Here is a 16,134-nt window from a genome sequence, read left to right as displayed (position 1 = left end):
AGCGAGACCGAGCGTCGGGTTCGCGAGCGCGCACGCGGTGCCGAGGGAAGAGCTCGCGTACGATGACGCGGTGCCGATAAATCCGTTCAAGATCGTGGACGATGAGCTGAGGGCGATCGGGGAACGGATGCGAAGGGCGGTGACGAGCGATATACCCGCGTTGTCGACGGCGAGCGAGTATTTTTTCAAGCTCGGTGCGGAGGGGAAACGCGTGCGACCGACGGTTTTGATGCTCATGGCGAGCGCGATGACGAACGGGGTGATGACGAGCGCGGCGCAGGGAGGGTGGAGAGAAACGGATCACGCGCCCGCGCACCAGGCGCCGGCGGACGTGCGGCGACGACAACAACGCCTGGCGGAAATTGCGGAGATGATCCACGTCGCGAGTCTGTTGCACGATGACGTGCTCGATAACGCCGCCACGCGTCGGGGACTGCGGGCGTTGAATTTGGAGGTGGGCAACAAGCTGGCGATTTTGGCGGGCGATTTCTTACTCGCGAGGGCGTCGGTGACGCTGGCGTCGTTGCGTAATACAGAAGTCATCGAGCTCTTGTCTCGAGTTCTCGAGCATCTCGTCGCGGGAGAGGTGATGCAAATGACGGCAAAACCGGAAAGTTTGTCGTCCATGGATCACTACGTGAAGAAGACGTACTATAAGACGGCGAGTCTCATCGCTAATAGTTCAAAAGCCATCGCCTTGCTCGGCGGGCACGGGGAAGAAAGCGCGCAACTGGCGTACGATTATGGGAAAAACCTCGGATTGGCGTTTCAGTTCCAAGACGATGTTCTCGACTTCATCGGATCTGAGTCTCTTCTCGGAAAACCGACGCTTGGCGACTTGAAAGAAGGCATCGCTACGGCGCCGGTGCTCTTCGCCGTGCAGGAATTCCCTGAACTCTCAGACCTTGTCGAGCGAAGGTTCAAGCACTCTGGCGACGTCCAGCGCGCGCACGAGCTCGTAAAGAGCAGCCAGGGCATCGCGCGAACTCAAGAACTCGCGCGTGAGCACTGCGACTTGGCCATCGCTGCGATTGACCGTCTTCCCGCGTCAGAGTCCAAGTACGCGATGCACTGCAGACGTGCGCTCAAAGAGCTCGCCAAACGCGCGGTGGAACGCTCAAAGTGATTTTGCTGGTTTTTTCCTAGACGATTTTAGTGTGATATTAGACTATTCTACTCAGTTTTCTCCGCCAGTTTCCTTCGCCTTTTTCGCCGCCTCTGTCTTCTCGCGCTCCTCGCGTTCCTTTCTCGCCGCCTTCTTGGCCCATTTCGCCTTGCGCTCCTCCATGAGTTTCGCCACTTCCGGGTTGGGTTTGATTCGAATCGGAAGTGCGTGCAAGACATCATCGTCCGTGTCGTCCGTGTAGTAATCATTCACGGTCGGCTTTAACAAATCAGGCAGCCGCGCCGGATCGAGCGCCTCGAGCGCGCGCGGTGGCTGCTTCTCGACGGGCGGCTTGGCGTCGAATTCGTCTTCCTTCTCCACGTACTCCTTGTTATCGACCAAAGTCGTGAATGTGGGATCAAACGCGCTCCAGTCCTCTTTATGCTTGCGCGCCCAAACGTAAATATTGCCGTTGCTTCCGAGCGCGATGCCGACGTCTCGAATCGGATGCGCCGCGAGTTGAACCACGCCCTTCGCCTCGGCCGGACCTTCGAGCACGCACTTCAACTCTCCAGACGCGCGATCCCACACGTGCATTTCGTGCGCGGCGCCACTGCACATACCGTAAACGTACTCGCCGTTCCATGGATACGCCGCCGCGCTCCACTGCAATCGGCTGGCGGACGGGCTCTCGTACTCCACCATCCTCGTCAGCACGTCTTCGCCGTCGCTCGCGGCTTCGTCGACGTCGAAACCACATATTTTCTGCCCATTCGTCACCGCGAGCAAGTGTTTGCCATTTCTACACAGTTCTAATCTCTTCACCAACGTCGCGTCTGGGATCGAAATCGACTGCGCTAGTCGCAGCTCCCCCGACGCGTCGACGACGGACACCGTTCCCCGCGCGTCGCCGACGAAGACGTACCTCCCCTTTTTACTCGACACCGCCAAACCCGTCACCGCCACATCGTGCGACGACGGCAGTTCGGCCTCTTTCTGCCCTCGCGCGCTCGTCCCGCGCACGTACGGCGCCCGCCCCACGCTCGGACTCACGATCACCGTCGTTCCGCTCGCGTTCGACGCCGCGAAGCTCACGCTCGAACACAGCCCCACGTTCGACATCACCGCGATCACGTCCTCCTCCAGCGCGTCCCACACCTCCACCACCCCATCCGATTTCGCCGCCGCGATCTTCCTCCCGTCCAGGCTCCAGTGCACGCTCAGCACCGCCGCCCGCTCGCCGTCGTCTTCGTCGCGTCGAAACTCGCGCGTCGTCGCTCTCGTGTCCCAGCACCAAATCACGATCGTCCCGTTCGACGTCCCGCACGCCAGCATCGTCCCGCGTCGATTCCACGCGCAGCACGTCGTGCGCTCGCGCGCCAACCGGTCCTCGACCACCTCCCACATCCTGCGCGCGTTCGGCGCTGCGAATCGTGTCGTCGTCAGTCGTCGCGCGCGTCGCGCGTCTCGCGCCTTCGCGCGCGTCTCGCTGCGGTTCTCGCGCGTCGCGCCCGCGTCTCGCGCGTCGCGCCCGCGGTCGCCGACGCACGTTCGAACGCGCGAAACATCGCGCGCGCGCGTCGCCCGCGCGCGTCGTCGCGCGTCGACGAATGTCGTCGGCGCGCGCGCATTGGCGCATTCGCGCGCGACGTCGCGCGCGTCACGCGCCGACGCGACGCGCGCCCTCGCGCATGAGCGGGCGCCCGCCGCTGGACGCCACCGCGCGCGTCGCGCGGCAGCGCAAGAAGAAGAAACTCGCGCTCGACGACGCGCGACGCGCGAACGCGCGCGTCAGGACGGACATCGACGAATCCGTCGCGTTTCGAACGCTTCGCGACGTCGAGCGCGAGCTCGACGTCGCGTGCGCGCGATGGCGAGGACGCGCGCGCGATGCGAACGCGGCGCGACGGCCGGGCGGGCGCGAACGACGGACGGCGACGGTGCGAGTGTACGTGTTTCACGCGCACGGGGGCGACGGGACGTACGCGCTGCGCGTGGCGGGACGACGGGTCGACGAGCGACGAGAAGACGTCGATCGAGGAGGGGCGAGCGACGGCGCGTGGACGCACGATGAGATGGAGGGGAGATTCACGAGTTACGTGCGACGGATGACGATCGAGGTGGATGGAGACGCGGAGGAGGCGAGGACGAGGACGTGGACGCGGGAGGGAGAGGCTTCGGACGCGCTCGGGACGGGACGGGCGAGCGGACGCGTGGATGGGTTCGAGATGCGTGGGTTCACGAAACGAGGCGCGGTTGAGGCGACGATTCGGTTGGAAGTGAATGGGATGCGCGAGAGGTTTAGGGTGGGGAAGGATTTGGCGGAATTGATCGCGACTCGGTACGCGTCGAGGCGAAGGGTGATTTCAGAGTTGTGGACGTACTTTTCGGCGAATGAGTTGGTGAACGAGGACGACGTGAGCGAGGTGCGAGTGGATGAGCCCATGCGGATCGTGTTCGAGGACGCGGGCGTGTCGCTGCCGAAGTCTCCAGAAACGGTCAAGTTTCAGCGCGTGTGCGACGTCGCGTGCGAAAAGTTTCTCACCGCGCTCGAGCCCCTGGAAATCAAGTACAACATCAAAACCTCCGGAATATCACCGTCAAAGCCTGATTGCTACGATATCGAGGCCGAAGAGCCCGACTCTGGGCCCTGGGGTCTGGCGCCGCCGTATGAGCACGATTATCGAGTGGCGAAGGACGTGGACGCGTGCGAGCAACACATTCGTCTCGCGTTCGATTTCATAGACAGTCATTTGGAGCGTCGTGACTTTCTTTTGCGCTTCGCTGAAAGTCCCATCGACTTCATCAACTCTTGCGTCTTAAACCAAGCTAAAGGGGTGTACAAGGCCGAGGATGTGACGCAGGGTTCGGCTGACGAAGTGGAACTGAGACACGCGTCGCGCGCATCCGACGCGTTCAGAGAACCTTGGGTGGACGAAGCCATGTTGCGACTGCTCGAGTGAATCGTGAATTAGAATACAGACTGTGTAGGATGACAAGCTAATAGTTAGAAATCGTTGCTCGGCTCGACGAGCGTCACGCGCCAAGACTCCACGCCGTGCGTAGAGCGAAACTCGACGTCCATGTCTTGAAACTCTCGCGCGTGCGATATGCGGTCTTCCCAAATTCGCACTCGCTTCGGCTTGTACTTTTTCACCAACCGCCTCAGTTCATTTTGCTTGTACGACAACGTGTCGTGTCCCGTGCAGTTAAAAATGTGTTCGTGACAGTTGATGTCGAACGACCGCATCACCGCCTCCACGGATTGCCTGAGTTTGCCGCGGCGACCCGTCATCATGACGCGCGCCACCGTCGCGTTCGCCGCGCTCTCCCTGTACTCATCCAACGCCGGCCCCGACGCCATCGTCAACGGCGGTTCCAACGACTCCGCACGTCCCCACCATCCCTGAAACGGCCACTCTCGACCCGTGGCGATCTCGTACGATCTCATCCCTTCCTTCGGCGTCGGCGTGTCCACGAGCGTCCCATCGAAATCAAACACGTGTAACTCCTCGAACCCATCCTCTGCGCCCACCGCGTCCTCCACCATCGTCTCGCTCGCGTCGGTCGCCATCACGTTCGTCTCAAACCCGCGCGTGCACGCGCTCGTCCGAGAAAACCTTCGTCAAATGCGCCGCCGACGCCTCGACGTTGTCCACCTGCGCCGCCGCCAACCGCAGCGCCTCCTCCAGCGTCTCCCCCTCCGCGCTCGCGTGCTTCTCGTACTCCGCTCGCGCTTTCGCGCGCACGTACGCCGTGCGATTGTCCTGCGCGTCCGCGTCGCGCGTCAGTCCCGCGTCGTCGCGTCCTCGCGTCCTCGCGTCCTCGCGTCCTCGCCGCCGTGCGTCAACGTCCCGTCGCGCGTCACTTTATCCGCGTCTCTCGCGCGATCGCGCACCGTCGGCAGCCTCGCGCTCGCCCTGAACAACTGCCTGTACAGCGACCTCGCGCGTCGTGCGCGCTCGCTCGCGCGCATGCGCTCGCGCGCGTCGTTCTGCCGTCGCGCGCGCCGCACATCGCCGCGCCGGCATGGCGGCCGAGCACGTCGTGCGGCGCCTGCTGTCGCCGCTGCGCGACGCCGCGATCGTCGACCGCGCGCTCGCGGACGTGCCCGAACTCGCGCGCTCGCCGCGCGAGGCGTTCGCGCGCATCGTGCGCGCGGTCGACCGCGCGGAGGCGGCGAACGTGTCGGTGACCGAGCTCATGCGGTCGCCGCGCGAGGCGTTCGCGCTCGAGGCGTCGACGACGACGCGCGCGACGGCGCGCGCGCGCGCGACGAAGGCGGTGGAGAGCGCGAGCGACGCGCTGATGCGAACGGTGAGGAAAGACGCGGGATCGGCGAGCGCGAGAGATGGACGAATGGATGGGAAGTGGCTGGTGGCGGGGACGATGAAGGGGACGTCGACGCGCGAGGAGGATTTGAAGGTTCGGTTTTGGAACCTGTGGGGGGGGTCGAAGGCGTGTCGGACGGTGATGACGAAGAGCGCCCGAAACAGCGCGTATAGGAATCCAGAGCGGTTGGAGCGGGCGGTGTTGAATCTGGATCGAGTGGCGCCGTTCGTGGACTCGCCGATGTTGTTGCATCGCGCGCCCGAGCTGTTGGAGTACCCGACGGAGGAAATCGTCCGACGGTTGGTGCGGATGAAGTTTCTGTTCGCGGCGGTGGATGTTGGGTTCGTGGCGACGCAGACACCGAGTTTGTTGTTGCTCGAGCCCGAGACGTTGGCGCGAGCGGTGGGCGCGTTCGCCGACGGCGACGTCGCGACGCTCGCGGCGCGAGTCGCCGAATTCGTCGAACGCGACGGTATCGATGCGTTTGCGGCGCTTGGAACGATGACATCGCGCGTGGAAGCGGCGAACGAAGCCGTGACGAGTGTTTAATGGATATTTTTTTGCTGTATTTCATTTCAAAGGCGCCACGTGTAGACGTCGGCGCGCTATCGTTTAGGATTGTAAAGGCTGTACATTTACTTTTTTCGAGGCTCGTCGGTGGAGGAAGTCGCCTTGCGCTTGCGTTCGCCAATGACGCTGGTTGCTTTGTCCTTCGACTTGCGTTCGCTCTTGTCGCTCTTGGACTTTTCCTTGTCACCCTTCTTTTCTACCTTGGAACTCAATTTGGTCGTGATACGGCGCTGCGCGCCCTTGCCGTCGCCGAGCTGAACGGCGTTCACTTGCGAGGCAAACTTCAACGAGCACATCGTCTCTTCGGTGCTCGTGTTTTCTGGATTGATGTTAACAAACATCAGCGTTTTACCGTCACCGCCGAGACACGGCTGCAACAGATAAGTGAGCTTGGAGTTGCGATACGGCACGTGCGCTTGTTTCGCGGCTAACGCAGAAAAGACATCACCAAGCGACGAAAGAGACTTGTTGATGGCGCAGGCCTCCTTCAAGCGCGCGCCCTCGGCGCCTGATCGACCAACGCGTTCCGAGCCAGCCAAATCCACCAAGTTGAGGCAGCCCGTGAGTTCACTTCCACTTGAGGCGTGTTCGCCGACGATGTACAACATGAATATGGTGTGCGAACGCGAAGACTGTGCGTTCATGTTCGTCGCTTCGACCACGCGAGCTGCGGAAGCACGTCGAACCAAAGCCGCCGCAGACTCAACAGAGTCAATGACCTCGCGTTGGACGCCGCTCACCTCCGTCACGCCATTCTTGTGAACGATGGAGTGTTTGTCGCTGTGCGAACTTCCTGGCTTGAGCAAATCGCGCACTTGTTCGTTATAAATTTCGACGTACGAAGCGTGCATGGTGTAGGACCAACCCTTGTGCGCATTCTTCTGCGACGCCTCGACAATTTTAGCGACCGAGCGAGGGATTATACCCCGCATGTCACCGTTACCGTCACCGAGCATGGTATGCGTCTTACCCGAGCCGGTTTGCCCGTAGGAGAATAAGCATACTTTGTAACCGTCGAGCGCAGACTGCACCAGTTGCGAAACTTCCTCGAAAATTTCTTCTTGCTTGGCGCTCGGATCAAACACGCGATCAAACTCGAACGCGGCATCTTCTTTGCCCTCGACGCGTTTCAAATTCAATGAGCTCCCGTCAGGGGCACACTTAACTGCCGCTTCGTTCTCCGTCGGGCGCACTCGGCAGAACACGCGCACGTTGCCACGCAGCTCTTGAATCTGGTTGTGCAACGCACGTCGCATTGATTCGGCTTCGAGGGCTTGCTCTTCAAGCTCGTTTATACGCGATTGCCGTTCGTCGAGCTGTCGCTGCAATTGCTCGGATTCTTGCACCAGACGTCTCGCAGCGTCGACTTCACGTGTTTGCTCAACCAATCGCGCTTCGAGAGCCTTATTCTGCTCGTTGCCCTCCGTGTCCTTGCGCATAGATTCAGCCTCCTTGAGTGCGTTAAGTTCAGACTTGAGTTCGGTGCGTTCGCGCTCGAGCGCCTTTTGCGCGGCCATGAGCGATTCGATAGTGGTTTTGTGAACCGTCGAGTTATCCTTGAGCTCTTTCTGAAGGCGCTCAACTTCCTTTTGCTCGCTCTCGAGTTGCGCCACAACACCAGCGATTCGAGCTTCGTGGCCCATGACAGCCTCCTCGCTCGCCTTCAAGCGCTCTTGTGCCGCTACAATATCAGCCATGCTAGCTTCGTTCGCGGCCTCCATATCGTGCTTCGCCTTCTCGAGGTCGGCAAGTTGCTGAGCGATAGATTCCTTCTCCTTCAAAGCGTCTTGCACGCGGGCTTCAACGTCTCCCTTGGCTTGCTCGATTTCGCTGAGCTTGACTTCAAGCGCATCTCGCTCGCCAACAAGCACATCACGCTCGGCTTCCATGGCCTTCAAACGCGTTTCGAGTTTATTCATCTTCTTTTCGTGCTTTGCGGCAGAGGTTTCCGATTCCTCAGCGAGCGACTTTTGCGCCTTTTCGAGCTCGGCGAGCTGCTTCGTCAGAGTAGCCTTCTCGCTCATCAAAGCATCCTTCTCGCTCGTCAGGGATTTTTGTTCTTTAGTGACGCTCTTGAGTTGCGCTTGAAGTTCGGTGACGGCTTCAGTTTCCTTGACCAACTTTGCATTCGCCTTTTCGACTTGCGTTTCCTTCTCCGCAGAGAGCTTCTCGATCTTAGCTTCAGCCTTTTGCAGCCGATCTTGTTCAGCCGCGAGGTTGGCAGTGATTTCTTTTATGCGCTCTTCTGCGGTCGACTGTGCACCTGAGACTTGCTCCGCTAATTTAGCTTCAAGTTCTAGTTGCGCTCGCTTATGCTTCTCAGCGAGACGTGCAGCCTTGTCCTCCGCCGTCTTCTGAACCGCAGCCAATTCCTCAGCCGCGCCTTGAATCTCATCGTCGAGTTCTTTTTGAAGTGCTTCGAGAGAATCGTTTGCGTCGGCGAGTTGCTTTTGGAGTTCGGCCACATCTGCAGACGATGCAGCGGTGGTTTTTTCCAATTCCTTCTCCGCCTTCTTCAAACTCTTCTCAAACTCAGCCGCGCGCTCCTCAGCCGCGGCAAGCTTTCCATTCGCCGTATTGACGCGCTCTTCGGCCTTTTCACGAGTAGATTGAATCTCCTTTTCTGCTTTTTCTTGAGCAGCCATGGTAGCGGCTTCTGCGCGACGTCGTTCTTCCGCAACGGCTTCTCGGTGACGATCTTCTGCCTGCTGTAAATCAAGACGCGCTTGCTTCTGCACTTCTTGCAAAGTCGCTGATCCGTTCGCGAGTTGATCACGCCTATCAGCTTCCATACTCGCCAGTTCTTCGCGCACTTGCTTCAACTCGCCCATCATGAGAGTTTGTTGCTCGATGAGACTCTTTGACTGCGCCTTGGCATCCGCCAAATCAGACTCGGCTCGCTTGACATCCTTCTCCGCACGCTTCAGCTCAGAAGCCTTGGTAGCCTTTTCGCTCTCGAGCGAAGCCTTGATTTGAGTTAGGCTTTCACTCGTAGACTTGTGTTCATCCTTCAACGAAAGAAGGTCTTCGTTGCGTGCCTTGAGTTCAGCGCTCGTCGCCGCGAACTCGGCCTTGAGCTCCGAGTACGAAGATTTCATTTCAGCGAGCTTGGCTTCCAAATCTTCAACTTGTGCGCTAGTGCTCGAGTTTTCACCATTCAGAGCCGCGATATCACTTTCAAGTTTTTCAATCTTTGCGTTTCTCTTCGCGAGCATATTTTCTTGCTTGGTCAAAGCCTTTTTGGTTTCCTTCGCTTCTGATCTCAACTGTGTGATGGTGTCCTTAGCGCTGATTTCGTCCGCCGACGCCTTTGCTCGCAACTCGTTCAGTTCCGCCTCAACCGAGTTCAACTTCGATTGCAACTCTTCGGCGGAGCTTCCAAACTGTTCGGCTTCGCGTGCGGCCGCCTCTTCAGCCATATTTACCTGCACGCGCAACGACTCACACTCTGAGTTTGCCTCGCGAAGGCTGTCTTCGAGTTGAGCGCGCGCTGCCGTCGCCCGCGCTCGCTCAGCTTCGAGCTCACTCGTCTGCTTGCGAAGTTGTCCTTCAAGCGCGCGACGCTCCGCCGCGAAGGTGAGCTCGGCTTGCTCAGCTTCAGCCTTGAGCTGCTTGACGTCTCGTTCGAGTTTACTATTCGCCTCCTTGGCGACGCTTTCGCGAGTCGAAGATTCGGTGTACGAAGACTCAAGCTTGGCGTACTTGCTCGCAGCATTCTCGAGTTCCCTAGATTTCTTTTCCAAATCTTTCTCGAGCGACGCCAACGCCACCTTAGCCGCGCTCATCTCTTCCATCAGCGTCCCTTCGGCGCGCTCGCGCTCGTTCATCAGCTCGGCTTCCTTTTCGTTCGCCTCGCTCTTCAATGTCTTCACCTGCGCTCGAAGCGTTTTCGCTTCCGCCTCTGCCGTCGATGCGCACGTCTTCAAAGCGTCCACTTGAGCGGATAAAGCCTCGTAAGATTGTCGCTCGTTCGACTCATAGCGATCCAACTCCTTCGAGAAGTTTGTCCCATTCTGAAACACGTGTCGCAGGCAATCCTTCGACGCCTTCACAGCCGCCGTCAACTCCTCGATGCGATTCTTGTAATCGTGCTGACGAGCCTTCGGTCTAAAGTTAATCGCTCGTTCACACTTCTCGATGAAGTCTTCGTTCTCGTAATACTCGCGATACAGGCTCGACACTCCGCTCGACGTCGGTTTAGCCTGGGCGCCGACCGCCGCGCTCACCGTCGGCCCCGCACTCATCACTACCGGCGCCGCGCTCACCACCGGAGCCGCGCTCGCTACCGCGGCATCTTCTGTTTTCACGCTTTCTTTCCTCGCCGCATCCAAGCGCGCGCGCATCGACTTCAAATCTCTCGATATCCCCGCGACGCCGTTCGCCGCCCCCGCGCCGTTCGCGCCCATCTTGTGTCCCGGCGCGATCGCCTCCGTCGGCGCGTCCCCGCCGAGCTCGCCGCCGTTCGACGCGTCCACGAGGACGCCCCGCGCGCGCGTCGCCGCCAGCGCCTCGGTCGCGTCGTCGCTCGCGTCGACGGCGTTCGCTCCGTCGTTTAGAGACGAACCGACATTCGTCGTTCCCCCGCCACGTTTCGCGCGCGTCACCGTCGCCGGCGTGGCGTGCGTCGCCGCGCGCGTCGCGCGCGTCGGTACGTTTTCTTTCACTTCGTCCGACATCGTCCCTGTCGACGTGCGCCGCGGCGTCGCGCGCGGTCGACGCGCGTCGATGAATGTCGATGCCGTTGGGCCGGCGCGCCGATGTGATTTCGGATGTCGCGATGCGATTCGCGAATGGTTTGTTTTACAAGCGGCGAACGGATCGATTCGTCTAATTCTTCTTCCCTCGCCCGCCTCGCCCGCCTCGACCGGCGCTGCGATTGCGCTGGCGGTTGCTCTGCGGTCGGCGGCCGCCGGGAGTGCGACCGCCCGAGGCTCGACCGCGCGAGCGACGGTCGGCGCCGGGGGCGTCGCGCGCGGATTTTGATTTGCCCGCGGGCGAGTCGTCGGCTTCGGCGGTGGATGGATCGTCGACGAGCAGCTGCTCGACGAAATCATCGACGTCTTCGAGTTCGCCTTCTTCGGCGTCGTCGTCGCCGTCATTATCGTCGTCGTCGTCCCCGTCATCGTCATCGGCGGCGGCGGCGGCCTCGACTTCGACGACTGGCGTCTCGGCGACCGGTGCTTCGGCGACGGGCGCGGGAGTACTATCGGCGTCAGTTTTGCGCGTCTTCGTCGGCGCTTCATCTGTTTGCGCGACATCTACATCGTCGACTTTACGTTTCGTGCCCAAAGAGGCGGCGGCTTTCTTTTCGTCGAGCTCTTTGCGGAGCGCGTCCATTTGCGCTTGAAGTCTTTGCTTCTCCTCCGCGGCGTCGTCGGGCGCCTTCTTCGCCTCGGTTTTGACCGCGAACGGCACCGGAGCCGCCGGTGGCTTTGTAGTTGGGACAAAATCCTTCGCTTTTGACGCCAACTCGGCGAGTGGTGTGGTGGCTTGCGTCAGCGGCGCGCTCTGTTGAGTCTTCACGCCCGCAAGTTTCGCCTCGAGCGCAGAGCGCAGCTGGTCGGCGAGCTTGAGTTTTTCACGCGCACCATCGAGTTCTTTCTGAAGAGACGCGCATTTCTCCGACGCGACTGTTCGATCATTAAGCGCGGCAGCGAGTTCCTGCTCTTTCACCTTGAGCATATCTTCCGTCTCTCGAAGTTTCTTCGCGGCTTCCATCGCCTCCGCCTGCATCTTCTGAGCCATGACCTTGAATCGATCCGACGTGGGCGTGGGTGGTGCGGCAGCAGTTTCCCCTTCTTCAGCGTCTTCGGCTTCTTCTTGTTTGGACACGGGTTCGGTTGGAGCTGAAACGGTCTTCGCGACTTCTTCTTCGAGCTTCTTAATGTTTTCGCGCAATTTTTCGACTTCAGCCGTCGTCTCGCCCAAAGCCTTCTCGGCGCGCTCCGCCTTTTCCGTTGCCGATTTCACCTTTTCATTCGCCGCATCGAGTTCTTTCTTCGCAGTAGCAAGCTGTGCGACAACATCAGACTCGTCTTTTTTCTGCGAAATCGCAGCCTTTGTCGCCGCTTCGAGCTCGGCGAGGCGCTCGCTTTGCTCCTTTTGCTTCTTCTGCCACTCGGGAAGGGCGATCTTGTCTGGATTGTACACGCGAATGTGCTTCATGCTTATAGCCAACTGCGACTTAGCCTTCTCCGCGCGAGCGCTTTCAGCCTTGAGCTCCGCCTGCGCTTCGGCGAGCGCCTCTTCCATCTGCGATTTGCTTTGTCCTTGCTCATCGGTTTCGACGTCGCCATATTTGCCGACGAGGAGCGACGCGCGTTGTTCCCAGTGCTTGGCTTCCTTACGTACCGTTTCCATCTCAGTATCATGTGCCGCGACTGCAGCCTTTGCTTCGGCGAGTTCGGTCTTGGTAGCTTCATGAGTTGCTCCAAGTTCGCTCTCGCGCGACTTCGCCGCCGCAATATCAGCTTTGGCCGCGTCAATCTCTGCTCGAAGCGCGCTGTTTGATTGCTCTATCGCATTGAGTTGCTCCACTTTCTTCATGAGCGATTTGTGCTTCTCTTCTCCCATGGCGCTAGCTTCGCTCGACTTCACGCGCTCCTTCGCGCTCGCGGCTTCTTGCATGGCTACTTCAGCGTCGCGCTGCCACTTGTTACGTTCAGTTGTGAGCGTAGTGACCTGCGCAAGAGCGGCGTCGCGCTCTTGGCGCAAATAGCGCAACACCTCGCCTTCGCCCGCCGCGGCATCGCCTGCCGAATCAGTCTTCGATTTTTCGAGCATGTCATGCAAGCGTTTGTTCTGTTCGCTAGCGTCTGATAACTTGGATTCGGCATCGCGTTTCGCTGCCTCCAGTGCGTTCTTCTCGGCAGTCACCTTGGCCTGCGACGCGGCGAGCTCGCGCTCCGCCTTCGCTGCCGCATCTTTCGCTACATCTAAAGCCTTCTCAATCGAAGCCTTCGCACTTTCCGCGGCCGAAATCTTCTCCGCGTCAGCCTTTCGAGCTGCAACTTCGTTTTCGTATAGACTTTGCGCGTCTCTCCACTTTGTGTGATTGTCTTCGACATCCTTCACAGCCTTCGCCGCACGTTCCTCCGCCGCCTTGGTCTCGCCCTTGGCGCGTTCGAGTTCGGCGCGAACGCTTTTCATCTCGGACTCTAACTTTGAGTATTGCGCAACCTTATCTTCAGCTTCCTTGACGGACTTGGCGAGCTTGGCGTCAACCGCTTTCGCCGCATCAGCCACTTGCGCCTTGAGCTTGGCGCACTCTGACTTGAGTGCGCTCGCCTCCTTTGCGCTCTGCGCCTTGTGTTTCTCGAAAGCCTTCGTCATATCCTTGAGTGCGGCGTCACTTTGCTGCGCAAGATTCTTAAACTGTGCCGTGTGTAACTTTTCAGCTTCTGCTGCAGCCTTGGCTTCATCGGCAGCTTCGCCCGCTTTCAGCGCGGCTTGAAGTAACTCTTGCTCTCGCGCCGCGGTGAGGGCGCCGGCGGCGCCCGAACCAAGCACGTTGGCCTCGCTCGTTCCCGTCATGCGAGATGCCAGTCGCAGTTTATCCTCAGTCTTTTCGAGCGTGGCTTGCATCATCTCGAGTTTCGCTTCAGCGATATCTGCCCGCTTCTCTGCCTCCGCAGTTTGCTCTTTCAGCGTTGCGCTGGCGTCCACGTCCGCCTTGGCGCGCTGTGCAAAGTCAGAACTCGCCGCCGCGTGCGCCGCTAACTGCTGTCGAGCGCGTCCGCGTTCGATATCGAGCTCCGATCGCACGCGCGAGTAATCTTGTTGCAACCGAGCGACTTCGTCCGTCAGCCGAGCGTACTCTCGCTGATGTTCTTCCTCCCGAGTCGTTGAAAGTGCGAGTGCCGAATCGCGTGATGCTTCCAGCTTGGTCTTGATTTCTTCCGCTGCGTTCACGATATCGGTCAAACGCGTTTGCTCGATGATGAGTAAAGCATTTTCGCTTTCAAGCTTGGATACCAGCGTCTGTGCGTTGCGCGCGCGTTCTTCCGAAGCGTCCAAGCTCGCGGCTTGCGTGCGCAACGTCGAGGCGTTTGAAGCATTCTCACGAGATAACGCCGAACTTCTCTCCGTCAACGTCTCAACTTCACGCCGCGACGCACTGAACTGTTCGCTCAGTCGCTCGTATCGTTGTCGTTCGAATTCAGCCGATGCCTTCGCAGCGTTGGCCTCCCCTCGCGCTGTGGCGGCGGCTTCTCGATGGTTATCCACTTGCTGCTGCAACTCCTTGATGCGATCCGCGCTCTCGCGCTTGAGCTTTTCCAAATCGTGCGATAGTTCCTTGTTCAGCGCGACGAGCTCGTTGTTCGTTTCCATCATAGCGACGCCACTACCGCTACCAATGGCGACGAGTTCAGAGTTTCGACTGTCGAGATCGTTTGCGTCGGCGCCGTCGCCGTTGCCGCCGCCCGTCGCGGCGGCGTACATGGTCTTGTACATGTCGCGTTGACGCACGATAGCTTGAACCATGTTTTCTTGTTGCACGCGCTTGCTCGACAGCTCCTCCAACTGACGACTCGTCTGTTCTTTGAGTTCGCGCAGTTTTTGCTCGTATTCCTCGCGCGCATCAGTAGATTTGGCTTCTTGCGCCTCGGACAACTCGCGAATGACGAAGAGCATCTCTTGATTCTTCGCTTGTAAAGATTGAATGTCTGTAAAATCAACCAGCCTGGACGTAATCACCGCCTGTGCGTCTCCACCGCGATTGCCGGCGGCAGGAATGGGCACCGGCGGGCACCCCTTGAGCTCATTCACTTCATTCAGCAAGAGCGCGACTTGTCGCGCCAAATCGGCGCTTTGCGCTTTAAAACCATTGAGCAAGCGCTCGTGATCTCGCTTGTTCATGTTCGCCGCGTTGAGTTCAACCTGAATCGCGTAGCGCGCGTTTTCAGACTCCTGTAGCTTCGATTGCAGCACTTGATGCGATTTCAACGCACGCTGGTACTCCTCTTGCTGCTCGGTGAGGAGCGGAGCCTTCTTCTCGAGATCAAACATAATCGCGTCCAAGTGCTCTTGCAAGATGGCGCGCTCGGTGCGCTCGACGCGCAGTGCATCTTCCGCCTCGACGTACTTGGTGTACAAATCCGTCGCCGACAGGCCATCGCGTTGAAGTGCGACAGACCCCGCGGCGGGTGACAGGTGCATAAGCTGTTCGGCGTGGGGCGAGCGCCGCGATTCGCGCGCGGAGACGACGGATTCGCTCGCTTGCTTCTTCATATTGTCCATGTCCGTTTCGGCGCGTGCCTGCGCGTGCTTTGCCTCGGCAAGAGCAACATCGAACTCAACCTTTTTTGCGTCGAGAAGTGCCTCGGTGGAGCTCAAAGACGCTTCGAGTTCTTTGATGCGCCCGTCGCGCTCCGTCACGAGTTCCTTGGACACTTCCGAGATGCGTTGCGCAGTGATGAGTTCCTTCTCGAAATTCGCCTCTGCGCGTGCCATATCGGCACGCAATTGCCTAAGCTCGGCTTCAATCGTAGAAAGCTTAGCTTCCGCCTCCGCATTCTGTTCCTTCAAAGCGGTCGACTCTTTTCGTCGAGCGTCGGAGACGTTTCGTTCCCTCTCCAATTCTTGCGCTAACCGCAACGTCTCCGCTGAGGACGTCTTGGTCGACGTCAGAATAGCCTGTGACTTAGCCTCTAGCTCTTGCGTCAACCACGCGTTATGTTCCTTCAACGCGCGCACCTCGCTCTCGAGCTTTGCCGTCGCCGCCGTCGCCCCGCTCGAGTCCGCCGTCGCCTTGCGCGCCGCCGCCTCAGCCTTGTTCTTCCCCTCCGTCGCCGCCTCCAGCGCACGCACGTACCCATCCATCGACGCCTTCATCGACTCTCGCTCTCGATCCTTGCGATCATTCGCGTCGAGCAACTCCCGTTTCGCGTTTCGCGCTTCGTCGCGTTCCCGCGTCGCGCGTTCGCACTCCTCTCGTCGCGCGCGTTCGCTCTTTTTCGCCGCTTCCAGCGCCTCTCGCGCCGCTTCCGCGTCCCGAACGACGCGCGCGTTCTCTTGCGTCGTTTTCTCCAGCGCTTCCCGCGCGCTCTTGAGCTCTTCCCGCAGCGCGTCGTGCCTGCGCTGCATCGTCACCGCGAGATGTTCGCGCTCGAGCGCGTCCGCCTTCA

At 59.7% G+C, this 16,134-nt stretch overlaps 6 protein-coding genes across 6 annotated transcripts; 3 read left to right on the top strand and 3 right to left on the bottom strand.

The window, feature by feature from the left end:
• Positions 1-127: 127 nt before the first annotated feature.
• On the top strand, positions 128-1,126 carry OSTLU_31245 (predicted protein; the record flags this gene model as incomplete). The annotated part of the gene is made up of 1 exon (XM_001417499.1): positions 128-1,126. The coding sequence occupies one exon, from the start codon at positions 128-130 to the stop codon at positions 1,124-1,126; it is 999 nt and encodes a 332-aa protein (XP_001417536.1).
• A 315-nt stretch (positions 1,127-1,441) lies between these two features.
• OSTLU_9307 (predicted protein) lies at positions 1,442-1,789 on the bottom strand (the record flags this gene model as incomplete). Its single annotated transcript, XM_001417243.1, has 1 exon — positions 1,442-1,789. A coding segment is annotated over one exon (348 nt), but the record flags the coding sequence as incomplete, so codon positions are not given.
• Positions 1,790-3,333: 1,544 nt separating this feature from the next.
• Positions 3,334-4,068, top strand: CHC3501 (predicted protein; the record flags this gene model as incomplete). The annotated part of the gene is made up of 1 exon (XM_001417498.1): positions 3,334-4,068. The coding sequence occupies one exon, from the start codon at positions 3,334-3,336 to the stop codon at positions 4,066-4,068; it is 735 nt and encodes a 244-aa protein (XP_001417535.1).
• Positions 4,069-4,112: 44 nt separating this feature from the next.
• Positions 4,113-4,679, bottom strand: OSTLU_92622 (predicted protein; the record flags this gene model as incomplete). The annotated part of the gene is made up of 1 exon (XM_001417242.1): positions 4,113-4,679. The coding sequence occupies one exon, from the start codon at positions 4,677-4,679 to the stop codon at positions 4,113-4,115; it is 567 nt and encodes a 188-aa protein (XP_001417279.1).
• Positions 4,680-5,308: 629 nt separating this feature from the next.
• OSTLU_92621 (predicted protein) lies at positions 5,309-5,986 on the top strand (the record flags this gene model as incomplete). The annotated part of the gene is made up of 1 exon (XM_001417497.1): positions 5,309-5,986. One exon carries the CDS (start codon positions 5,309-5,311, stop codon positions 5,984-5,986), a length of 678 nt encoding a protein of 225 aa, XP_001417534.1.
• OSTLU_45426 (predicted protein) lies at positions 5,987-16,072 on the bottom strand. Its single transcript, XM_001417241.1, has 3 exons — positions 16,010-16,072; positions 13,082-13,219; positions 5,987-7,479 (listed from the first exon to the last, which is right to left on the bottom strand). The coding sequence occupies exons 2-3, from the start codon at positions 13,154-13,156 to the stop codon at positions 6,073-6,075; spliced, it is 1,482 nt and encodes a 493-aa protein (XP_001417278.1). The 5' UTR covers positions 13,157-13,219; positions 16,010-16,072; the 3' UTR covers positions 5,987-6,072.
• Between the last annotated feature and the right edge of the window lie 62 nt (positions 16,073-16,134).

This window comes from Ostreococcus lucimarinus, chromosome 4 (assembly GCF_000092065.1).
Source record: "Ostreococcus lucimarinus CCE9901 chromosome 4, complete sequence".
Classification (NCBI taxonomy): Eukaryota; Viridiplantae; Chlorophyta; class Mamiellophyceae; order Mamiellales; family Bathycoccaceae; genus Ostreococcus; species Ostreococcus sp. 'lucimarinus'.
Note: the sequence above shows the minus strand (reverse complement) of the source record. Positions and strands in the feature narration are given on the sequence as shown.